Raw genomic sequence first — 23,220 nt, forward strand, 5'->3', positions numbered from 1 at the left:
GCTTGCTGAAGAACTTTGTTGAAGACGGCATCATTCTATCTTATCAGGATTCTGAGATATATAAGTTAGAAGATTTTTGACCCTGGCGCCATCTAGCGGACGATTCTCGAACTAAAGACGCCATTGCCAGATAGTTTTTATCCTGATGAACAATTTTGCTGAAAACGGTATCCTTGTACCTCATTAGGGTATCGAGATATACGTGTTAGAATTTTTCAGACACAATGCGCCACTTAGCGGATAAATCCCAAACCAAAGACCTTAGGCATCGTACACAAATTACGTAACGTTGTAGGGGGAGGGGGGGGGTAATCCAGCGTAGCGTTACGACCAGAGTTTCCCATTGCTCATGTGTACATAAATGTGACAGCGAGCCTCACACCAAATTGTCTCCGAGCCCCCAAAATCGCAGTGTGCTGCGCTGCTAGGAGGCTCATGAAAATCTGGTGGGTACGAGCTTGGCGCATAGCTTTCGGGGAGCTCGTCTCATGCGCTCACCTGTTGCAGGGCTGGTAGCGTTCAGGTGGCAAAATAATAGTGACTTTAGTGACCAAAATTATCAAAAAAGTGACCAAATAGTAACTGAATAGTGACCTCAGATTATTAGAATATTGAATTTATATGCTGAACATTTGATGAATTAACGCCTTTCCGAGAAAATCAATGCATAATTTTTAACTAAGCTCCAGAGTTTGTGCTCTGTTTGAATAATTCTTTTTTATTTCGGAAAGTGTTCAATTTAAGAAGCCTTAACTATGTTCTCCTATCTTAAAAAAATGTTGGTAACTGATTGTTAATGACGATATCAAAATACCACCCTTCGTGCATACCGTACATGCGACACCTACATTTGATTTGGTACACAATTATTATAGTTATTTAATAAAATGTTGACTCAAGTTGAACCGAAATAAGTCAGAGCCGTCGCAAAACTTAATCATTTATTAAGAAAAAAATAGGTTGCAGTGAGAAATTGTGGTTCGAACAGGAAACCAGTTTGATTATCACACCAAAACTACAGGTAATAAGTTCCGTGAAAATCTCTGACAGGTAGAAATCACAAGCAAATTTGTAATCAGGTAAAACACAAGTTTTCATTCGATGTTTGTGTTTGATGTTTGTAACTTTTATGGTGATAGATTTCTGCATGTTGATTAGAAAATTTGTCTAAATGCTAAATGCATCAAACACATGAAATTTGACTGCTGAGACTGAATGAATCCGTTATAAATTTTATATTACTGTGACCAAATTCCAACGTAAACTTTCTTCGATTTTTCTATTGCCCATCAGCAAGAAAATTTCTTTTCTTCGAAGAAATTATGCACCGAAATTCACCCACTCATGTTTTCCAATAGTCCTAAGGTCACAATAATTGTAGATTACCGAGACAAACAGCTGACACAACTCATGCAGACTAGTTGTCTGAGACAACATCACTGAATTAATTCGAGATGAACTAGCCTGGGGTTAAAAATCTCGTTAATACAGATAAAAAAAAAAACTGAATTAATTAAACATTTATGGCATTTTGTGAGCAATTTCGTGCTTCAGAAGAATTATCCTCCGGTTTCCTCATGACGGCAAATATGGGCCAGAAATGAATTCTTTCTAAGAAAAACCTTCAATTTTATAGCTGTTGTTTTTTACCAGTTGTTGTAATTGGAACAATAGTTCAAAAATAAATTATGGTAACTTTCAGTTGCAATCTAAAAATTACTACACTACTATGCAATAAAGCTCTGGCATATGCCACGACAAGAAAATCTCGGAAGAATTCTCGCTGAAATATTGATTGATTGATTTGATTTATCTTTATTTGAGAGACTTTCAGTCCTTGGCTCACTGAAATATTGTGAAGAATAATGAAGAAATTCATACTGCACTCCTGAACAATGTAGTCAAACATGTTTTGGAGGAACTTCTGGAATTGAATGTGTCTTTAAATTTCTGATGAAACTTATATATTCGTGACAAAAACAGTTTGTTCGATGAACTCAGAGATGAATAAAAAGTTCTTGAAGAAATATTTTAAGAAACGTTTTGAACAAGCTTCTGGATTCATTTCAAATACATAATATTATTGAAATACCTTCGCCATTTTCTTTACTATCACGTGTATGGAGATTTTCATCAGAAACTCTCAAATGAACTCCATCATAAACTCTTTTGGATTTCAGTGAAAAGCTACTGAAAAAATGACATTACAGCTACCTTCAGTAATTTCATCAGAAATTCATCTCTCATTTGTAACAGAAATTATTCTGCAAACTCCAAAATTAATTTTAAAACTTTCGATTAACTCGAGGTAAACCAATTCAGGGGAACACAATGCACTGTGCGTTATCGTATTTTTATCCTATTTCCTTATTTCACACATTAAATAATTATTTAATCATAACATGATAATGATGTAATAAGCGGCGTAGCCGAAATTTTTTTAAAGCAAGGTTTTTGAGGAAAATTCTTTCGTTAATTTTGGCATAGCTGCTTTACCAAAATTCTCATATGATCTTCTAAATGTTGTCAGATATACGAAAATAGTGACTTTAGTGACCATTTTACTGAAAAAAGTGACTTTAGTGACTTTTTCATGAAAATAGTGACTTTTTAGTGACTGACTCGAAAATAGTGACCAAATCACTAAAAAGTGACTCACTACCAGGCCTGCTGTTGGTATCTAAGGTGAAAAACATCTTCTTGGTAACGAAGAACCTCAACAACATTTTTCCGTACACAACTCTAGTGTCTGGTTGGCCTATGCGATACGACTAGGGACTCTCAATGCAAAGGTTAAGGTTTCAATTATCGTTCGTTTAGGAAGTTTTTGTCGTGAATTTTTCTAATTTAATCAGCGCATGAGACGAAGCTCATGAGATACATCTTGAGAAAAATGAGGCGCACGACTTTCAGTCTCAAAATGTACAGTGCTCCTGGGAGCTCGCTTGCAATGTGGCTCCCGTACATGGGACTACAGCACGTGTACATCAACTCTGGTTACGACCCATACAAAATTTTTCGGGCTTCCATACAAAAAGCGTTACGAAGGGGAAGGGGGGGGGTGTAAGATGTTTGAAATGGCCAATTTTAGCGTTACGTAATTTGTGTACCATGCCTTACTATCAGATAGTTCTGAGCTTGCTGAAGAATTTTGCCTAAGACAGCATCATTCTATCTTATAAGGTTTCCGAGATATGAGGGTTAGAACATTAGCCTAGCGTCCAAATCGCGAACCAAAGTCGCCGTTGCCAGTTAGTTCTTAACCTGCTGAACAAATTTGCCGAAGACACTATACTTCTAATTCACCGGGATCTTGAGATATACGTTGCGCAAAGTTTGTGACCAATTTTGGTACCCCAAGACAATCCGGAATAACTCCGCAACCATGTGGGCCAGGTACCCAAGTCCCCAGCATCATAAACTAGAAGAGTTTTTCGAGAAGTTGTGAAAATTTCATCAAAATCCATCGAAAAACAAAAAAGTTATGAACATTTTTGTGCTTTTCCGAAGGTGGAAAATGTACGTTGGCTGGATAAAGGTTAAAGGAGTATCATTAAAACATCCTTGCCTTGGAAAAATACCTAAAGGAGTTTCTAGAGAAGCTCGTAAAAAAATCAATGGATAACTTCTTTAAGGATTTCTTGGAGAAAAATTATCTTAGGATATATTCCTGAAATAATCGCAGTACGAATTTTTGAAGTAATTCCCTTGCGCGAGCTGCAGCTGTATTCTTGAAGAAGTTCATGGATTATTTTTATTTCTATTTATTGACAACACTTTACCAATACTGTCGGATTCGTGTAAGAAAATTCTTGGATGAATTCCTGAACAAATCCGTAGATGAAGTCCTAAAATATTTCTTGGAGATAATTGTGAAAGAATTACTGGATAACTTTTTGGAGAATTTTTTGGCTCCTTTATGCATCACTCTAAGATTATCTTAAAGAAATCGCTGGAAGAATTCCTTTAGAAATCCTTAAAGTAATAAAAAAATAAGGTAATGATGGAAAAGATGATCAAAGGACTTATGACATATCTAATAATGATTTTTTGAAGAGATCCCGAGAGGAATTTCTAAAGGAATCGTTAGAGAAATTCTTGAAGGAATTCCAGGAGAAAACCCTGGTGGAAACACTTGAAGAATCCCCTGGGGGAATTCCAGGAGGAATTCCTGGCGTAATTTCTGAAAGTACACCTGGAGGAAATCCTGGTGCAATCCCTGGAAAAAAATCCTGGAGCTATTGCTGCAAGAATTCCTGGAGGAATTCCAAGAGGAATCCTTGGAGATGTTTCTGAAGAAATCTCCAGAGGAATTCCTGGAGGAAATCCTGAAAGAATTTCTGAAAGAATTTTTGAAGGAATTCCTGGAGGATTTCTTGGACATATCCCTGAAACATAACCTGCAGGAATCCCCGAAGCAATTCCAGAAGGATATCCTGGAAGAAATCCTGGAGGAACTTCTGTACAAATGTCTGGTGGAATCCCTGGAGTAATTATTGGAAAAATCTCTAGAAGAATTCTCGAAGAAATCCCTGGAAAAATTTCTGAAGAAATAACTGAAGCAATTTCTAGAGAAATTCCTAGAAAAACTCCTGGATCAATTTCTGGATGAATTCCTGGAAGAATACCTGGAGGAATCCCAAGAGAAATTCTGAGAGGAATCCCTGAAGAAATTTCATAAGAAATCGATTTGGAAATTCTTGAGCAAAATCTTGCAGAAATCCTTGGAAAAATTTATGAACAAATACCCGGTGGATTTCATGGAGAAATTCGTGGAGGAACCTCTCTATAAATTTCTGGAGGAATTCCTGGAGGAATCCCAAGAAGAATTCTGAGAAAACCCCTAATTTTTTTTGAAATTTCTGAAGAAATCTCTTGAGAAATACTCGGAGGAATCCTTGCGGAATTTATGGAGGAATTCCTGGAGGAATTTCTAAAAGAACTCCTGGAGGAATCCTTGAAGGAATTCCTGGAGCAAGCCTTGGAGGAATTCACGAATAAATTCGTGGAGAAATCTCTGAAGGAATACCTTGAGGCATCATTGAAGCAATTCCTGGAGTAATCTCTGGAAGAATATCCATAGGAGTTCCTAGATAAATTCATGGAGGAACACTCTGAGAAATTTCTGAAGAAATCTCTCGAGGAATTCCTGGATATAATTCATGGAGGATATCCTGGAGAAATCCCTGAAGCAGTTCCTGGACGAATCTCTGGAAGAAACCCTGGACGAATGCGTGGAAGAACTTCTGGGAAAATTCCTGGCGGAATCCCTGGAGAAATTTCGAGAGGAAACTCTGGAGAAATCCCTGAAGAAATTCCTGGAGGCATCCCTGAAAAGTTTTCTGAAGAAAATCATGGAAGAATTCTTGAAGAATTCACTGTAATCCGTTAAGAAATTTTTGGAGGAAGTCCTAAAGTAATTTCTGGAGGAATTCCTGAAGTTATTTCTGAAGGAAGTCTTGGAGGAATCCTTGAAGGAATATCTATAGCAAGTCCTGAAGGAATTCCTGAAGAAATCCATGGAGGAATTCCTTGAGGCATCCTTGAAGCAATCAAAGACAATTACACCGCCTTTGACCTTGCGGCCTCTACAGACTGAACATTAGTAACATTCGACAACGGGCAACAGAGGACTGGAGTGGGAATCGAAACCATACGCCGAGGCTTACGAGACACCTGAACGACTGACGCCGCTAACCGTTCGGCCACGAAGCCCACAATTTCTGGAGGAATCTCATTAGGAATCCCTATAGGAGAGAAATTCCCGGAGGAGTCCTTGAAACAATGCCGGGAGGAATATCTGAAGGAATTTCTGGAATCTCTGGAAAAATTCATGAAGAAATCCCTGCAGGAGTTCCTAGAGACACCTTTGAAGTAATTCCTGGAGGAATCTCTGGAGGAATTACTTAGAGGAAAGTCTAGAAGAAAGCCTGGGGGAATTCTTAGAGGAGTCCCTGGAGGAATTCCTTAGAGGAATCCCTTGACGAATCCCTGGAAAAAGTCCTGGAGGAAAGGAAACGTTATATTTTCCGGCCTTTGCAGTCTTTCAGAGCAGCCCTGAAGAAACTCGTGGAGAAATTTTTGGAGGAATCCATAAAGCAATCTCTGGAAGAATTGCTGGAGAAATAGGGGATTCAGTAAAAATGGCTGATTAGGTATGCCGCTGATTCATCAATTGGCTGAACAGGAATATGGAATGGCTTTTGAGATTTTGAGAAGCTCCTCTTCTTCTTCTTCTTTATGGCTCGACGTCACTACTGGGACTTGTCCTGCCTCGCTTCAACTTAGTGTTCTTTGAGCACTTCCACAGTTATTAATTGAAGAGCTTTCTTTGCCTGCCATTGCATGAATTTGTACATTGTGTGGCAAGTACAATGATATACTATGCCCAGGGAGTCGAGAGAATTTTCCCGACCGGAACGGGAATCGAACCCGCCGTCTCCGGATTGGCGATCCATAGCCTTAACCACTAGGCTAACTGGAGACCCTTGAGAAGCTCATGAACCCTATTACTTAGGTATTAATATAGCTGCTTGTAACGCAAATATCTAGTGTTACGGCAGAACATTTCGATGATTCAAATCCAGTATAGTTTGAACGACTCAGAATATTTCAAAAATATATGCCTGATTATGTAACATTTCTTGGTGTAGCAGAAATGGCTACTGTCAAACTGTTTTAAACTAAATGATATTCTAAAAGTATCATAGAAAAACTCGTTACAGTTTCGACTCGAGTCGAGTCAAGTACAAGACACTGAAGACGACCTTACAGTTGAGGTCGAAATACGTATCTGTCAAAGGATGCAAATTCTTAGTGGAATTCAAAGGAACCGTACTTAACCCGATTTTCTTTTATTTACAGATATTCCCCTAACAAGCCCAGATTAATCATCATGACCCAAGCATGTTTTCATGAAGTCTACACCGCTTCTTCAGCCTCAATACAGACTTAGTTCAACTTATGTTCTTGACCAATCAGACACAACAAGTAATGCTCTTGTTTTCGAGGATATGTATAAAATTGTGTGCGGTGTAGGTGCTAAGGTGAGTGACTATAAATCAGGAGGTCCGAGTTCAATTCCTAGATTTCCAACAGAAATTTTTGTACATGCCTAAACATCTCTTCTGGAAATAAACGCAGCTAATGGTACAAATAGGTTCACGAAAGTGTTTTACTTGAATACTGATCAAGCGCATATTAAGCCTTAAATCAGCCTTTCAATGAATCTCAAACCAGCTGAAGGTTGAATAAAATCACCAAAATTAGATGTTTAGGAGTTGAATAAAGTATTGTACCGCTTGTGCTCAGCTAAATGAAGGCTGATTTAAAATAGTTGAAGAAACGTTTGTACAGCATCAAATTGTTACCTGGGTAGCTTCGAGTCGGTAAATACTGCCACCATGTTGAAGATTTACCACCAAACACCAAACAGATTCGATTTTGAATTAATAATAATCGATTATTCACGAGTTGAAAAATACGCAACAAATTCAGCTTCCGTTTTGTCTGCAACAAAATTTTTTGAGATCATATCATTATCTGTTACCGGTTGGGATTGTTGCTTGTTTTGTGCGTCTTTTGCCCGACAATTCTTTTCACTGTTCAGGATAGTTTGGTTGACCTGGAATACACTAATAATGCTTTGGAAAGGACTTAGAGATTTCAAGAGGTTAACATACCCGTTAGGTTATGTAATTTTATTGTTCATTGTGCGACCTGGCTTCCTTCACTGATGTAGCTTGAAAGCGCTACACTCTCATGTATGCTCCATAACAGAACATCCTAGGATATAAAAAGCTGTTTCATATTTTGTGAGTATGTCGAGAGTGGAATTCGATCCCAGGTCCTCGGCGTGAGAGTCACGGGCTTCAACGATTACACCAGGGCCTCTCCTCGAAGACAGTTTTTTTATATGAAAATATAAAATTTTGTCATATATAATTGTGATAGGAATATAAATCTCTCTCTCTCAAAAATAAAAAGAAAAACAAGTCTTGTAGGAAATCTAAATTCAATTTCAAGGCAGAAATTCATTAGAAATAGGTCAAAAAGTATAAACAATCTAACTAAATATCAAAAATATGATCAAAAAGGTCTGGTTTATTAATAAATAGGGTTTGGGTACTAGTAGTGGACCCCCTAAGTCATCGAAATTAACTTCTGCTGATTTTTAGCTCTGTAAAGGCAGTGGATTGTTCCAAAGTGGATTTTTTAAATAAGTTTCACGTCCCCTCTTTATGTTAAGACCGTCAAACATACAACATTAATATTTTTTCCAGTGAAATACGCATTTGAGAATACGCATCGATGTTGACTATAATGGACACCACCGGGGTCCATTATAGGATTATTTACAAATATCTCGGCGCCTATAGTGGACCCCCCATTTGATTTCCATGTTAGCTGTCACGCCGCCGACGGTGCCTATAGTGGACCCTCCCTGAGTGTGCGTATAGTGGACCCTTTTGAGTGTTTACATTCATTAAATATTTCAAATAACCAATTGTTGCGGATACTGGGCTATTTGTTTGCCAGGAACTGCTGTGTAGCAATGGAATTGATGTTCCCCCGGTGGAAGTTGCCTGGATATAGTTGATTTGGGCATTCATATTTGAGTTTTTCTGAAGGGGGTCCACTATAGGCGCAGGGTCCACTACTAGCACACAACCCCTAGACTGCTAACGTTCCATACGATAAACAATATTCGACAATAACCTGCCTACTTCGATGTCAGTAACCCAAACGACGAAACGGTCAAAACACGCACCCCAGACTTATCATCACCCATACCAAAATACCCACAATGATGTTGATCAATGTCCATAATCATTCACATTGGTGCTCATTCTTCCCCACCGACGACGGTACGCGTCTGTTCTGTACCTATACGTAATAAACAGATCCGCGAAAAGATTCTGACCTTGATCAGGGACGAACGGACGGGCAATACAAAAGCAAGCATGACGCAACGGTTGTCGAGTATTTGAGAAGCTTGACCGGCGGCCGGAGCCGGATGGGGCGTGGTTGGTAGAAGTTTACAAACAATAAATTGCGATCCAAGTAGGTATGTGACTGTATGGTGGGTCTTCAGCGGTGCCAAATATGGAAACTCTACTCCATTTTATACGTTGATAAAAAAGCCGGTTCTAGCTAGCTCATAATAAAACACGGGGATGATGGTGAAGATTCAATTGATGGCGATGGCCGGTTTTGGCAGTCGCTAGCTGGACGCGCCACAGTTAACAAGTGAAATTGAGTAAGTATCAAATTTAGGGTTTTTAACGGCAGTGGGGTCACATGCAAATAGTTAGTTTGTCAGCGCCTCCTTTGTTAGTCGAGTAAACAGCTTACTTGAGCTATCATGACTCATCATCACCTGAAGCACAATCTTATCATCGCCTACTGCAGTCGTCGGTGTCCAAGGTGTCCGATAGATAAAGATAAAAGTAAATTAAATCGAATGTGAAACGTGAGTTGTTAGTGAACCGCCGTAGAGGTAAAACGTTGAAGATGGTTGAGGTGGATCTGTATGCTGCTGTGGCCATCGGCGCCATAGTCCTGCTGTTGTATCACTATGCAGCGAAGAAGTACGAATACTTCCTGACGAAACCGATTCCGGCCTTGAAGCCGACGATGTTTCTCGGGAATACCGGTCCGATGATGTTCCGCCGACGGGACGTGAGTTCACACGTGAAGATGATCTACAAAACGTACGAGGATTTCAAGTGAGTGTTCGACGATGCGCAGACCGTGAGCGTAGCTTGTTGTAAGCTGGATTGTTCTTTTCCTACAGGGTGGTCGGTTTCTACGATCTGATGAAGCCGATCTACATGCTTCGCGATCCGGAAGTGATCAAGCAAATCGCAGTTAAAGACTTTGACTATTTCATGGACCACACGCCGACCATGACGAACAGCAACCCAGAGGATGAGGTCGGAGGGGAAAGTCTGTTCGGAAACTCACTGTTCGCGCTGCGTGGACAGAAGTGGAGGGACATGCGGGCGACTTTGAGTCCGGCCTTCACTGGAAGTAAGATGCGACACATGTTCGAGCTGGTGGCAGACTGTGCCAAGTCAATGTCGGACTTTTTCAAGGCGGAGGCCACTGCAGGGAAGACGCTGGAATACGAAATGAAGGATACGTTCTCGAGATTCGGGAACGACGTGATCGCTACGGTGGCATTCGGGATCAAGGTGGATTCGTTGCGTGATCGTGAAAATGAGTTTTACATGAAGGGCAAAGCAATGCTGAACTTCCAATCGCTTACAGTTCTGGTTAAAGTTTTACTGTTGCGCGCTTTCCCAACTTTGGGAAGGAAACTTGGATTGGACTTTGTGGACTCCACGTTGACGGAGTACTTCAAGCAGATGATCGTGGATAACATAAAACAGAGAGATGCCCATGGAATAATGCGGAACGATATGATCCAGATGCTGATGGAGGTTCGGAAGGGTTCTTTGAGACATCATAAGGAAGAAAAGGAAACGAAGGATGCTGGATTTGCCACGGTTGAGGAGTCAAGCGTTGGAAAAACGACTATCAACCGCGTATGGACAGAGAACGAATTGATATCGCAGTGTTTCCTGTTCTTCGTGGCAGGATTCGATACGGTGTCTACCTGTATGACATTCCTAACATACGAGCTGATGCTCAACCCGAAAATTCAACATCGTTTGTACGAAGAAGTGATGGAAACAGAAAAGTCACTGAACGGAAAGCCATTGACCTATGAAGTGCTGCAGAGGATGGAATACATGGACATGGTCGTATCGGAAGCTCTGCGGAAGTGGCCACCAGCCGTGATCTCCGATCGGTACTGTGTGAAGAACTACATGTATGATGATGGAAATGGTACAAAATTCCTTGTGGAGAAAGGACAAACAATGTGGATCCCAACGATCGCAATTCACAACGATCCCAAGTACTACGAAAACCCGGAAAAGTTCGACCCGGAACGTTTTAATGAAGAGAACCGTTCGAAGATCGATGCCGGAGCTTATTTACCATTCGGCGTGGGTCCTCGGAACTGTATTGGCTCTCGGCTGGCTCTGATGGAGGTGAAAGTGATCATCTATAACGTACTAAGAGATTTCAGCTTGGAACCGAGCGAGAAAACAGAAGTACCATTGAAAATGTCCAAAAACTTCTTCGTATTGCAGGCGGAGAACGGTGTCTGGCTTGAATTGAAACCCAGGAAGAACTAAGCCGTCCTGATAATATATGTTTACCCAAAAAAAATCCGATAAGCCTCCAATATTTACTTTGATCACACCCCTACATCCCCCTTATCTAGGTTGAATTTTGACCCCACGCGTCTTCACAGCCAAGCAGCGATATCTAATCATGGTCTATTAAATACCGTTCCCCCCATGTAAACAGGTCTCAGTCGTTACCGAAATGCCGCAAGTGGATCTGTTCACGGCTGCGGCCATCGTTGCCGTAGTCGTCCTACTCTACCATTACGTTGCGAAAAAATACGAATACTTTCTGACGAAGCCGGTACCGTGCGTCAAGCCGACCTTCCTGCTGGGAAGCAGCGGTCCTACCATGTTCCGCAAGGCCGATGTGGTCTCGCACTTCAAGAAGATCTACGACGCCTTCCCGGACGCATCGTAAGTTTGCATGCTCGTTCTAGGTAGCAGTACCTTCCAGTCATCCCGTAACATCCCAATCTCCGTATTTCTCAGGGTGGCCGGATTCTACGACTTGCTGACGCCGATGTTCCTGCTGCGCGATCCGGAGATGATCAAGAAGATAGGCGTCAAGGACTTTGACTTCTTCATGGACCATTCGCCGCTCAGCCCGGATCAGGTGTCGGACGGGGAGAAGAGCTACGACCCGGACACCTTGTTTGCGAACTCGCTGTTTGCCCTGCGTGGGCAGAAGTGGCGCGATATGCGATCGACGCTGAGTCCGGCCTTCACCGGGAGCAAGATGCGCCACATGTTCGAACTGGTGGACGAATGCGGAAAATCGCTGATCGAGTTTTTCAAGGCGGAAGCTGCGGCCGGAAGGCCGATGGAGTACGAGATGAAGGAGGTGTTTTCCAAGGTCGGGAACGACGTGATCGGAACGGTGGCGTTCGGGATCAAGGTGGACTCGCTACGCGACCCGGAGAATGAATTCTACATGAAGGGGAAGAAGATGTTGAACTTCCAGTCGTTGGCTACGTTTGCGAGGTTCCTGTTGATTCGGTTTGCTCCTCGATTGATGCGATGGTTGAAGTCGGACATTCTGGACGGCGATTCGGCTTCGTATTTCAAGCGGATGATCGTGGACAATATGAAGCAGCGGGAAGTTCACGGGATTCTGCGGAATGACATGATACAGATGCTGATGGATGTTCGCAAGGGTACGCTGAAGCACCAGAAAGACGAGAAGGACACCAAAGATGCAGGATTTGCGACGGTGGAGGAGTCACAAGTAGGAAAGTCATCTCACTCAAGGGTATGGACGGAAACCGAGCTGATCGCGCAGTGTTTCCTATTCTTTTTGGCAGGGTTCGACACGGTATCGACCTGCATGACTTTCCTGATGTACGAGCTGATGGTCAACCCGGACATTCAGAAGCGTCTCCACGAGGAAATTCTGGAAACGGACAAATCGCTCAACGGGAAGGCCTTGAACTATGAAGTATTGCAACAGATGGAGTACATGGATATGGTCGTATCGGAAACTCTGCGGAAGTGGCCTCCTGGAGTAATCTCCGATCGGTACTGTAACAAAAACTACCTCTATGACGATGGACGTGGAACGCGGTTCCTAATCGAGAAGGGTCAAGTGGTAATGATACCTGCCTACTGTGTCCACCACGATCCGCGCAACTATTCGGATCCGGATCGATTCGACCCTGAGCGGTTCAACGAAGCTAATCGAGCGCAGATCAATACGGGAATCTACATACCGTTTGGAGTCGGTCCTCGCAACTGCATCGGATCTCGTTTAGCACTGATGGAAGTGAAGTGTATGGTTTACCACCTGTTGAAGCACTTTGAGGTGGTTCCAACGGAGAAGACCCAAATCCCAGTGCGCATAGCTCGCGACTCGTTCGCCTTGCATCCGGAGAAGGGTGTTTGGGTTGAGCTCAAACTGAGAAATTCCAAAGATTCCTAAGGCAATTATCATTTTCACAGCACAGTCTGTAGATTTCATCATTGTTACAGACTATGCCTCTTATCTTATCACTGTCTATAGATTATTTTATTTCTTCACATATAAGTCAATTGCTTGCCATCTCGAAGTTATAGTTGTTTCTAAACGCGATTCAACATGGAAGTGGATCTTCTGTCGACCATCGCCATCGGCTGCATAATCCTCCTGATATATCACTATATCAGCAAAAAGTACCAGTACTTTTTGACCAAACCGATTCCCTGTCTCAAGCCGACCTTCCTCGTGGGTAACATCGGCGCAACCATCTTCCGAACCAAGGATGTCCGGACGCACATCTACGACATGTACCGCGCATATCCCGAATCCAAGTGAGTTTCCGACCCACATCGCAGACCTTCGTAAGCATTCTACAACCTTTCGCTTTCAGGGTCGTCGGGCTTTACGAGCTTACGAAGCCGATGTTCATGGTGCGCGATCCGGATCTGATCAAACAGATCACCGTCAAGGACTTCGACCACTTCATGGACCGTTCGCTTCCATCAAGCAGCAACCGCACCGAATCCGATGAGCCCGTTGAAGGTCTATTCGCCAACTCGCTGGTAGCGTTCCGCGGTCAGAAATGGAAGGACATGCGATCGACGCTGAGTCCGGCCTTTAACGGGAGCAAGATACGGCACATGTTCGACCTGATCGCCGAATGCAGCCGATCCATGGTGGAACACTTCCGAACGGAAGCGACCGCCGGCCGGAGATTGGAGTACGAACTGAAGGATGTGTTTTCGAGGTTTTGTAATGATGTGATCGCGACCGTGGCGTTCGGGATCAAGGTGGACTCGGTGCGCGATCCTGAAACCGAGTTCTACGTGAAGGGCAAACAGCTACTCGATTTCCAATCGGTGAAGATCATCGTGAAGTTTCTGCTGTTTCAAACCGTGCCGTGGCTGATGCGGAAACTGGAAGTGGATTTCGCGGATGCAGAGTTGGCGAACTATTTCAAGGGGATCATAAAGGACAATATGAGGCAGCGCGAGGTTCATGGTATCGTGCGGAACGATATGGTACAAATGCTGATGGAGGTCCGGAAGGGTACTCTGAAGCACAGCAACGACGACCAAGGGTCGAAGGATGCCGCCGGATTCGCAACGGTCGAGGAGTCCCATTTCGGGAAATCGACGCACTCACGAGTCTGGACGGACAGTGAGCTGATATCGCAGTGCTTCATTTTCTTCATAGCTGGACTCGACACCGTGTCGTCCTGTTTGACCTTCTTGACGTACGAGCTGACGCTCAACCCGGACATCCAACAGCGTCTGTACGAAGAAGTGACTGACACGGAGAAATCCCTCGAGGGAAAACAGCTCAGCTACGAAGCCCTACAGAACATGAAATACCTGGATATGGTCGTCTCGGAAACGCTACGCAAGTGGCCCCCCACCATAGACACGGACCGCTACTCCACCAAAGACTACCTGCTAGACGACGGCGCCGGTTTACGAGTACGCATCGAGCAAGGCCAGTCGATCTACATCCCGATAGTGGCCATCCAAAATGACCCCAAATACTTCCCCAATCCGGAGCGGTTCGATCCGGAACGTTTCAGCGAGGAAAATCGACCGAACATCGTCCCGGGAACGTTCATTCCGTTCGGAGCTGGCCCAAGGAACTGTATCGGATCACGGCTGGCCCTGATGGAGGTCAAGGTTGCTGTGTACTATCTGCTCAAGGAGTTCAGCCTGGAGCGAACCGAGCGGACGCAGGTGCCGATCAAGTTGTCCAAGAAGGCAATCGATTTGCGGACGGAGAATGGAGCTTGGGTGGAACTGAAGCCGAGGCGGTTGTAGTTTGAGGGTTTAATTGTTTCGAGGATTTAGAGTAAACGTACCTTGTAGTGTTGATTTTAGTTGTAGATTTTACCTGTAAAGAAAAGATAGAATAAAAATGTATTTAGCATGATAGTTTTAACAGTGTTTGAAAATATAAAAAAAAAATGATGAAACAAAAATGTTAAAAATTTAATTTATCATTTCGGATTTCTATAATTGGTTTCCAGAAAGGTTTTCTGCATTTCACATCTCTCTCTCTCTTCTTGGCGTAACGTCCTCACTGGGACAAAGCCTGCTTCTCAGCTTCTTGAGCACTTCCACAGCTTCTTCAGCTTCTATGAGCACTTCCACAGTTATTAACTGAGAGCTTCCTCTGCCAATGACCATTTTGCATGTGTATATCGTGTGGCAGGCACGAAGATACTCTATGCCCAAGGAAGTCAAGGAAATTTCCTTTACGAAAAGATCCTGGACCGACCGGGAATCGAACCCGTCACCCTAAGCATGGTCATGCTGAATACCCGTGCGTTTACCGCCTCGGCTATAGGGGCCCTGCATTTCACATACATTAGCCAAATAGACCTGGTTAGAACGGCCCTTTGAACTCGTTTTTACTTTCTGTTCCGCAGAATCATTACTTGTTCTGTAGCTTAGTTGGTTGAAGTGTCAGACTAGCGATACGGAGTTATTTGTTCCACTCCAACTAGATTCAAGTGGTAATTTATTTTAGAAAAACTTTCCTCACATGAATTTGTCAATTGAACGCACACTGTGCCTTTAAAATGCGAGTTTCCTCGCCTACAGTAATCATTGTGGCTTGATTTTCAAGCATTTTGTTCAAACAAAAGAGTTGTTATATTTTTTTTTATTGAAAATAAAAAGAATTAAAAAGATCTTTTGGAGAAATCATTTTCAAAAACTTTGGCTTTGAAATGCAAATTAAAAATGTTTAAATGTTAAAAAGTGAAAATCACGCCGAGGACCTGGTATCGAATCCCACTCCCGACATACTCACAAAATGTGGGTTCTTCCTTCGGAAGGGAAGTAAAGCGTGGGTCCCGAGATGAACTAGCCTAGGGTTAAAAATCTCGTTAATACAGACAAAAAAAAGGTAAAAATGCAATTAAAAATGCTTCCTAATGTTTTTCTAGTGTTATTCTTACAAATCTCAGAAAAAATCTTTGAAAAATAAATTAAAAAATGATATACAAATGGAAATTAATTCACAGGATCTGTTTTGTGGCTTGATTGACTAAAGCGTTGATATAGCGGTACGGTGTCATGGGTTCAATTCCCCCAGAATCAAGAAAAGTTTTTTTTTTTTAATTTTCTTACCTTCAGGAATATTTTTTTGGTTTTTCTCAAACATTTTTTTTTCGATTTCGGAGGATTTTTAATAATTTTTTTTTCGAGATTTTTAGGCAAAAATTTCGCCAAAATTGATAAAATGCCTTCCAAATGTTACCTAGAAATATGTTTACGAATTCTGTTAAGATTGTAAAAAAAAAGAAAAAAAAAAATGAATAAAAAAACATAAATCTCATTTAAAGGAAATTGTTTTGTTTCGGCAGTTTAGCTCTCTTCGTCATGGAAGGTTTTTTGAAAGCTATTGAACTCTGAGATGGCCCCAAATCCTTCCCAACTATTTGCGGCACAGCTTTTTCAGAGTTTGCCAAACAAACTCATACACAACATCACGCTGTACCAGAAGTAGTGCAACCAAAAATATTAGGTGCTATTTCGTTTTTATTGAAAAATATATAAATAAATAATAAATAAATATATAAAAAAAAAATGAATAAGAAATAAAAGAATTAAATATACGGTGCTTTCCGCAAATCTTGGAAAAACAAATTTTCATACTATTTTTTAGAAAATATATAAAAATAAATGGGTTTTACAAATAATTTATAAAACATCGCAAATCATATCATATAGAAGTTTGATTCAGAAAATACAATATCTTCAGTAGCCTATTTTTTCTCTGATTATTGGAAACGCCATCCAGATACATCAAACTGTCAACTTTTTTGGAATTTTTACTGCATTTTTTGGGATTTTTTCGGTAATTCCTATTGACATTTCTTAATAAGTTCCATTGAGAATACTTTCGGCAATTTCTTTGAGGAATCTTCTGGCAATTCCTTTGAGAATGTAGCGTAAAACTTGGTATTTTTTGGCTTACAGTTACAGATCGAAACGTTGGCATAGATCTGAAATGCTTTTCTGTGTCTAAAACCCGAAAAATTCCAAGTTTTCTCTGAAATATTTTTCAAGAATCACTCACTTTCAAACATTTTCAAAACTGGGCCCAAGGTGAACCAGCCTAGAGCTGAAAGCCTCGTAAATAAAGCTAATAGTAATTTTCAAAACTTCTTACGCGCATTTATTTTGGGAATTGACTCCGCAGTTCCCTGTGTAAAGTTCTTCGATAACTCCTCTGTGAATTGATTTAGAAATTGCATTTGGAAATCCATCGGAAGTTCCTTTCAAAATTTCTCAGGCAAATCTTTTGTGAACTTCTTTGGTAATTTTTCTGCGAAATTCCCCGATTATTCCTTTGGAAATTCCTTCAGCAATTTGTTTGGAAAACCCTTTCGCATTTTTTTCAGCTTTTCTCTGGGAACTTCATCGGTTTTCCTGTTGGGCATATTTTAATCCATTTTATTGGAAACACTTTTGGCAATTATTTTGAGAAATCTTCCGCTAATTCCTTTTTCTCAATTTTCACAATTTTTCCTGTAAGAATTCTCAAATTCTCGGTAATTGCTTTGCTTACTCGGCAATTGTGTTGGACAATTCCTACAGCAGTTTCTTTGCAAGCTTCCTAAGCAACTGTTTTGAAAATTCAATTTCGTCTTTCGGTTAATTCCTTGAGAATTGCTTCGGAAATGTCTTCCTGAATTCCTGGGGTTATTCTTCGGAAAAATTTCTAGTATAATTCTTTGGCAGTTTTTTTTCGGCAATTCTCTTGAGTCTTGAAAATTCTTTTAGAATTTCCGAAAAAAAAATTCCCTCGGGTGATTTTTTTAGGAATTTTTACAAAAACTTCTTTTGCATTTTTAGGAAATGATTTAGGCAATTCCTAAGTAAATGCATTGCATTTTTTTAAGGAATTCTTCTGGTAATTTGTTTGAAAATTTTCTTGACAACTAATTTAGAAAATCCCTCGGGAATTTCTTAGACTTTTTAATTGAAAATTCTTCTGGAATTTTCCTATTTTTTGTATTTTCTTCGGCAATTCTCTACGAAATTGATTCGGTAATTCCTCTTGAGATTTTTTCGGCATTGTTTTGAAGGTGGTAATCCCAAATAATAATGACCGCCATTCAGCCAAATCTTCAAAATCAAGCCGAAGAGCGGCTTATTCATCTGTTGTACAGCAATATTGTTTGTTGGGTTTCTTCTTCAATTGCATTGTACATTCCGACAGCGATTTCTATTGAAAAATCATAAATTACCAAACAAATTCTCTTCGAAGTGACCGAAGGAAATCAATCACAAAGCCATTTATTAAGAAATTATCGAAGAATACGCTGAAACAAATTTAAAAAGAATTACTGAAGAATTTTCTAAAAGGAATGCCTTAGAAATTGTCAAATTGCCGAAGAAATTTTGCGAATAATTTCCCACAGAAATAGTTAAGCTATTTCTAAAAAAAACTTTCGTTCAAAATACAAAGGAATTACAAAAGGAATCGAACTCCTTCGGCAGTTAGTTTGCTTGCTCGGCAAGTGCTTTCTGTTTCTTTGAACATTTCTCAAGCAATGTTTTGGTAATTCCTTCCGCTATTTTTCTGGTGCGCTCTTTGAGAAACGCTTCGGAAATGTCCATTGTGGCGGTAATTTTATTTTTATTTTTTTTAACAACACTTCGATTTTTTGCTAAATTCCATCGAGTTGGCATTTTTTATTTTTTTTTCTGGAATTTTCTGAAATTTTTTACAGAAACTCCATTGGAAACCTCTTTGGCGTTTTTTTTAAATTGATTTAGCTAATTCCTTTAGAAATGCTTCGCAATATCTTTGGGAATTCTTCTGGCAATTCATGGACTAAGTTTCTTTGGCAACTCATTTGGAAATTCTCTTGGGATTTTTTTTAAGCAATTCCATTTGAAATTCCTTCGGATACTTCTTTGGGAATTTTCCAAATGGTTTTTTAAATTCCTTTGGCAATTGCATTAGACAATTCCTATAGTAGCTTCCATGCAAAATGGGCAAGCAACTGTTCTGGGAATTCCTTCCGCTATTCTTTCGATACATTCTTTGAGAAATCATAGGAAAATTTCTTTTGAAATTCTTGAGGTATTTCTTTTCTACGAGTTTCGAGTTCGAGTTAGCATTTTTTTTTAATTGCATTAAAAGTTTTTATAAAATCCTTTATTGATTAAGCCCTCATTCGCAGCCGATTCCTCTGGAAATGCTTCGCAATTTATTTAGGAATTCGTCCGCCAACTCCAAAACAATGTATCTTCGGCAACTCACTTAGAAATTTCCGTGGGAATTTCTTACGCATTTTTTTTTTATTTTTTTCGGAAATTATTTTCAGAGTTCCTCAAGTTGTTTTCGGATTTTTTTTTCAAGAGCTTTCCAAATTTTCCAAGAAACTGTTTTGGGAATTCTTTCAGCAGTTCTTTAGACATTTCACCAACATATCATCCGTATCATCTTCGGTAATTCCATTGGGAATTGGTCTCTTAAAATTTTCCAAAATGCTCCTTCGAGTTGAGATTTTTTTTTAAAATTCGTTTTGTAAATTTATACAGTAATGCCATTGCAAACTTTTTCGGCATTTTTTTTTAATTGATTTAATCAATTCATCTGGAAATGCATCGCAACTTCTTTGGGAATTCTATTGGCAGATTGTTTGGAAGTTGCTTCGGCAACTCATTTAGAAATTCTCTAGAAAATTTATTAGGAAATTTCATTTCAAATTTCTTTGGCAATTTATTTGAACGTCTCCCATGGGGTGGTAGAATAATCATGGCACGCAAAAATCGACATTGTTCAACCCACCTTCCTCCCTATGTCATACTTTTTGTATGGGAAATCACCAATATGTGTGCGGGTCGTCACGTTCTGTAAAAACCCCTCCTCCTGAAAGCGTGACGTAATTTGTGAATGTAACCCAATGGATTTTTTTTTGGAAATTCTTTTGGAAATTCCCTGAGAAATTGATTCGGCAATCCCCGTTGAGTTTCTTTCGGTATTTTTTCAACAATTTCTAAAGAAAGTTTCTGAATTTCCGAATGAACGGCCAAAGAAGGACTTTGTTATGAAAATTGTCATTTTTTTTTTCAACAAATCTTTGAACTAAATTTGGAAAAAAAATAACCGAAGGATTTACCAAAGGGCACGCCTAAGGAACCTAAGAAATTCTCAAATAAATTTCTGAAAGAATTCCCAAAGAATTTGCCAAAGAAATTCACACAGAAATTTCCTAAGGAACCGCCAAAGAAATTGACAAGCCAGTTTCTGAAGGAATTTTCAAGTTAAAAAGAAAAATATTATAGATAGAATTCCAATTAAAATGTCTTTTCTTTATTTTTTTAAGAAATTCTTCGGCAATTGCAATTGACAATTGCTTTGAGCTATTGCTTCAGCAAATTTCTTGGGGTAATTCTTTGGAAATTTCTTCAGCAACTTCTTGGCAATCTTTTTTTGCCATTTCCTTGGGAACTGAATCGGCAATTATTTTCCAAAATTCTTAAAAATTTCTTCGAGTCGGCACTTTATATTTTTTTTCGGGAATTCCTTTAAAAAAACTCATTTGGAAACTTCTCCAGCAGTTTTTTTTTGGGAATTGATTTAACCAATTGCACTGGAAATGCTTAGCAATTCCATTAGAAGTTCTTCTCATAATTTGTTTTAAAGTTTCTTCGACAACTCTTTGGGTTATTCCCTTGGGAATCTCTTAGAAAATTTCGTTTGAAATTCCTTTGTGAATTTTTCAAGTCGTTTTCTGGAAATTGCTTCGGCAATTGCCTTCTTTAGCGGTGTTGAGATAATTCCATATTTTGAATCTGCATGCCAAACTGGGTCGAAATTTTTCAAAATTTGAAAATTATATTGTTGTGGCAATTCTTTTTGAGATTCTTTCGGTAATTTTTATTTTGAAAATCGGAAATTTCTTCCGTAATCATAATGTTAATTCCTTCAGCAATTTCCATTGAAAATTCCATAATTTTCAAAAAAAATTACGAAGGAATGATTGAAATTTAAAAAAGTGATAAAAGAAAACCTAGAAAAAGAAATTTCTAAAACTTAAAAGTAATTTCTGAAAAAAAAGATCCCAAACGAATGACCAAAGACATTTCCGAAGGAGATGCCAAAAAAGTTTTCTTTCAAACTTTTGAACGAAGTTTAAATGGAATGACCGAAGGATGTCTTAACAGGAATGTCTGATGAATTTCCAAATAAATGCCGTAGCATATTCCAAAGAATATTTCAATTAAAATACAAGGAAATTTAAGAAAAACTATCAAATTTCTGAAGCAATTCTCTAAAGAATTGCAAAGGGAATTCTGAAAGAAACATTTTCCAAAGAATTAAAAAAAATCAAACGAATAACTGAAAAAAATCAATGTTATAGAGTCGTGATTGTGGGTGAAATTAATTATTCAAAAACTGGACGACACAAAGAATTACCCCCTGAGGAAAATACAAACCCCGTGTCGAAACGTTGGGCAAATAAATAACGTCGTTTGTTCATTTCATGACTGCGTAGCCAAAAATAGTTAATTTATTCGTTGATTCTCTTCGAAAAATTAAAAAAAAAAATGACTCGATGAGAAGTCCTGGATTTTTTTTAGGAATTCTTCTAGTAGTTTTTTGAAAATTTCTTCTCAAGTTCTTCTCGATCTTCGGTAATTCTATTCGATATTTACTAAAAATGTCTTCGAATTACAAGAGTACAAGATTGCAATTGTAATTTTTTACAATCCATTGGAAACTTCTTGGGCAGTTTTTTGGAACTTGATTCAACCAACTCCTCTCGCTGGCAATTTTCTGGAATTATTTCGGCCTTTTTTTTGGGAAATCTCCAAGTAGTTTTTTTAATTCTTCTGAAAGTTTTTTAGAATTGATACAAAAATTCCTTTCGAGATTGCTTCGGCAATTTTTACAACAATTTCGTTTGAATGTTTCAGAATTTCAGAAGAAATTGTCTCAGAAGATTACGAAAATAGGTTCGTATTAAACTACGTATGATGATGAAATTTCCTACAAATACGCTAAAAAGAATTGTGGAAAGAATTGCTTTACTTGTTCGGTAATTACTAAAGTTATTACAGCAGTTTCGTAGCAAATTTCTCAAGCAACTATTTTGGGAATGCCATCGGTTATTATTTTCCCATATTCTTCGTGAAGTCTTTCGGAATTTTCTTTATGAATTCCTGCAGTAATTCTTTAAAAAGTTCGTCGGCAATTCTTGTGCATCTTCTACGGCGATTTCCATGGGCATTGGCTCAATTATTCTCTTTCACATTTCTTAAAAATTCCTTAGAATTGGGATTTTATTTAAAATCCCTTTTAAAGTAATAGAACTTTTTTTGGCATTTTTTTGGAAATTGATTTAATCAACTCCTCTGGAAATGCTTCGCCATTTCACTAGGAATTCTTCTGAAAATAGTTTGGAAGTTTCTTCGGCAACTCATTTGAGAATTTCCCAGATTTTTTTTAATCCCGTTTCATTTGAAATTCCTTCGGAAATTATTTTGCAAATCTCTCAAGTATTTTTTTTTGGAAACACTTTCGGAAATTCTCTTGAAAATTGTTTCGGCAATTCTTTGAGGATTTTTTTCGGCATTCTTTTGAGATTCTTTTTTTGGAAATTGGCACTTGCTTCTGTAATTTAATTGCAAATTACTGCAACAACTTCGATTAAAGGTTCCTGAGTTTTCGAAGGAATTTTCTAAAAATTCTCGAAAGAATGACTGAAACAAATTACGTAGAGAGTGATGCAGGAATGAAGGAATACGCCGATGGAATTGTGGAAATATTTTCTTGAAAAATTGTTAAGTTTTCTGTCAAAATTTTTAACAAAATTTGAAAAGAATTAGGTATTGAAGTATTATCCAAAGGAAATGCCTGAAAAAGAATGAAAAGGAATGGAAAGGTATTCTCAAATAAATTGTCGAAGGAATCCTTAAAGAGTTAGCCGAAGAAATTTAAAAAAAAAATACGAAGCAGTTTCTTAAAGAACTTTCGATTGAAACACAAAGAAATTATCAATTAATTTGCCTTTTCTTCAGAAATTTCTGCTTTGGACAAATTTTGACAATT

The 23,220-nt window shown here is 39.3% G+C and overlaps 5 protein-coding genes across 5 annotated transcripts in view; 4 read left to right on the forward strand and 1 right to left on the reverse strand.

Moving 5' to 3' along the window:
* LOC109403726 (sodium-dependent transporter bedraggled) overlaps window positions 1–23,220 on the reverse strand; it is a 358,384-nt gene that overhangs the window by 217,690 nt on the left and 117,474 nt on the right. The window lies entirely within an intron of this gene.
* The window catches only part of LOC134283913 (probable cytochrome P450 9f2), a 36,493-nt gene that overhangs the window by 8,010 nt on the left and 5,263 nt on the right, over window positions 1–23,220 (forward strand). The window lies entirely within an intron of this gene.
* On the forward strand, window positions 9,150–13,118 carry LOC109426408 (probable cytochrome P450 9f2). Its single transcript, XM_029875560.2, has 3 exons — window positions 9,150–9,259; window positions 11,383–11,615; window positions 11,691–13,118. The coding sequence occupies exons 2-3, from the start codon at window positions 11,401–11,403 to the stop codon at window positions 13,114–13,116; spliced, it is 1,641 nt and encodes a 546-aa protein (XP_029731420.2). The 5' UTR covers window positions 9,150–9,259; window positions 11,383–11,400; the 3' UTR covers window positions 13,117–13,118.
* Window positions 9,425–11,463, forward strand: LOC109426407 (probable cytochrome P450 9f2). Its single transcript, XM_019701918.3, has 2 exons — window positions 9,425–9,728; window positions 9,797–11,463. Exons 1-2 carry the CDS (start codon window positions 9,514–9,516, stop codon window positions 11,205–11,207), a joined length of 1,626 nt encoding a protein of 541 aa, XP_019557463.3. The 5' UTR covers window positions 9,425–9,513; the 3' UTR covers window positions 11,208–11,463.
* On the forward strand, window positions 13,273–15,007 carry LOC109426410 (probable cytochrome P450 9f2). Its single transcript, XM_019701922.3, has 2 exons — window positions 13,273–13,484; window positions 13,544–15,007. Exons 1-2 carry the CDS (start codon window positions 13,273–13,275, stop codon window positions 14,955–14,957), a joined length of 1,626 nt encoding a protein of 541 aa, XP_019557467.3. The 3' UTR covers window positions 14,958–15,007.

The sequence above is a fragment of the Aedes albopictus genome, chromosome 3, assembly GCF_035046485.1.
Source record: "Aedes albopictus strain Foshan chromosome 3, AalbF5, whole genome shotgun sequence".
NCBI lineage: Eukaryota > Metazoa > Arthropoda > Insecta > Diptera > Culicidae > Aedes > Aedes albopictus.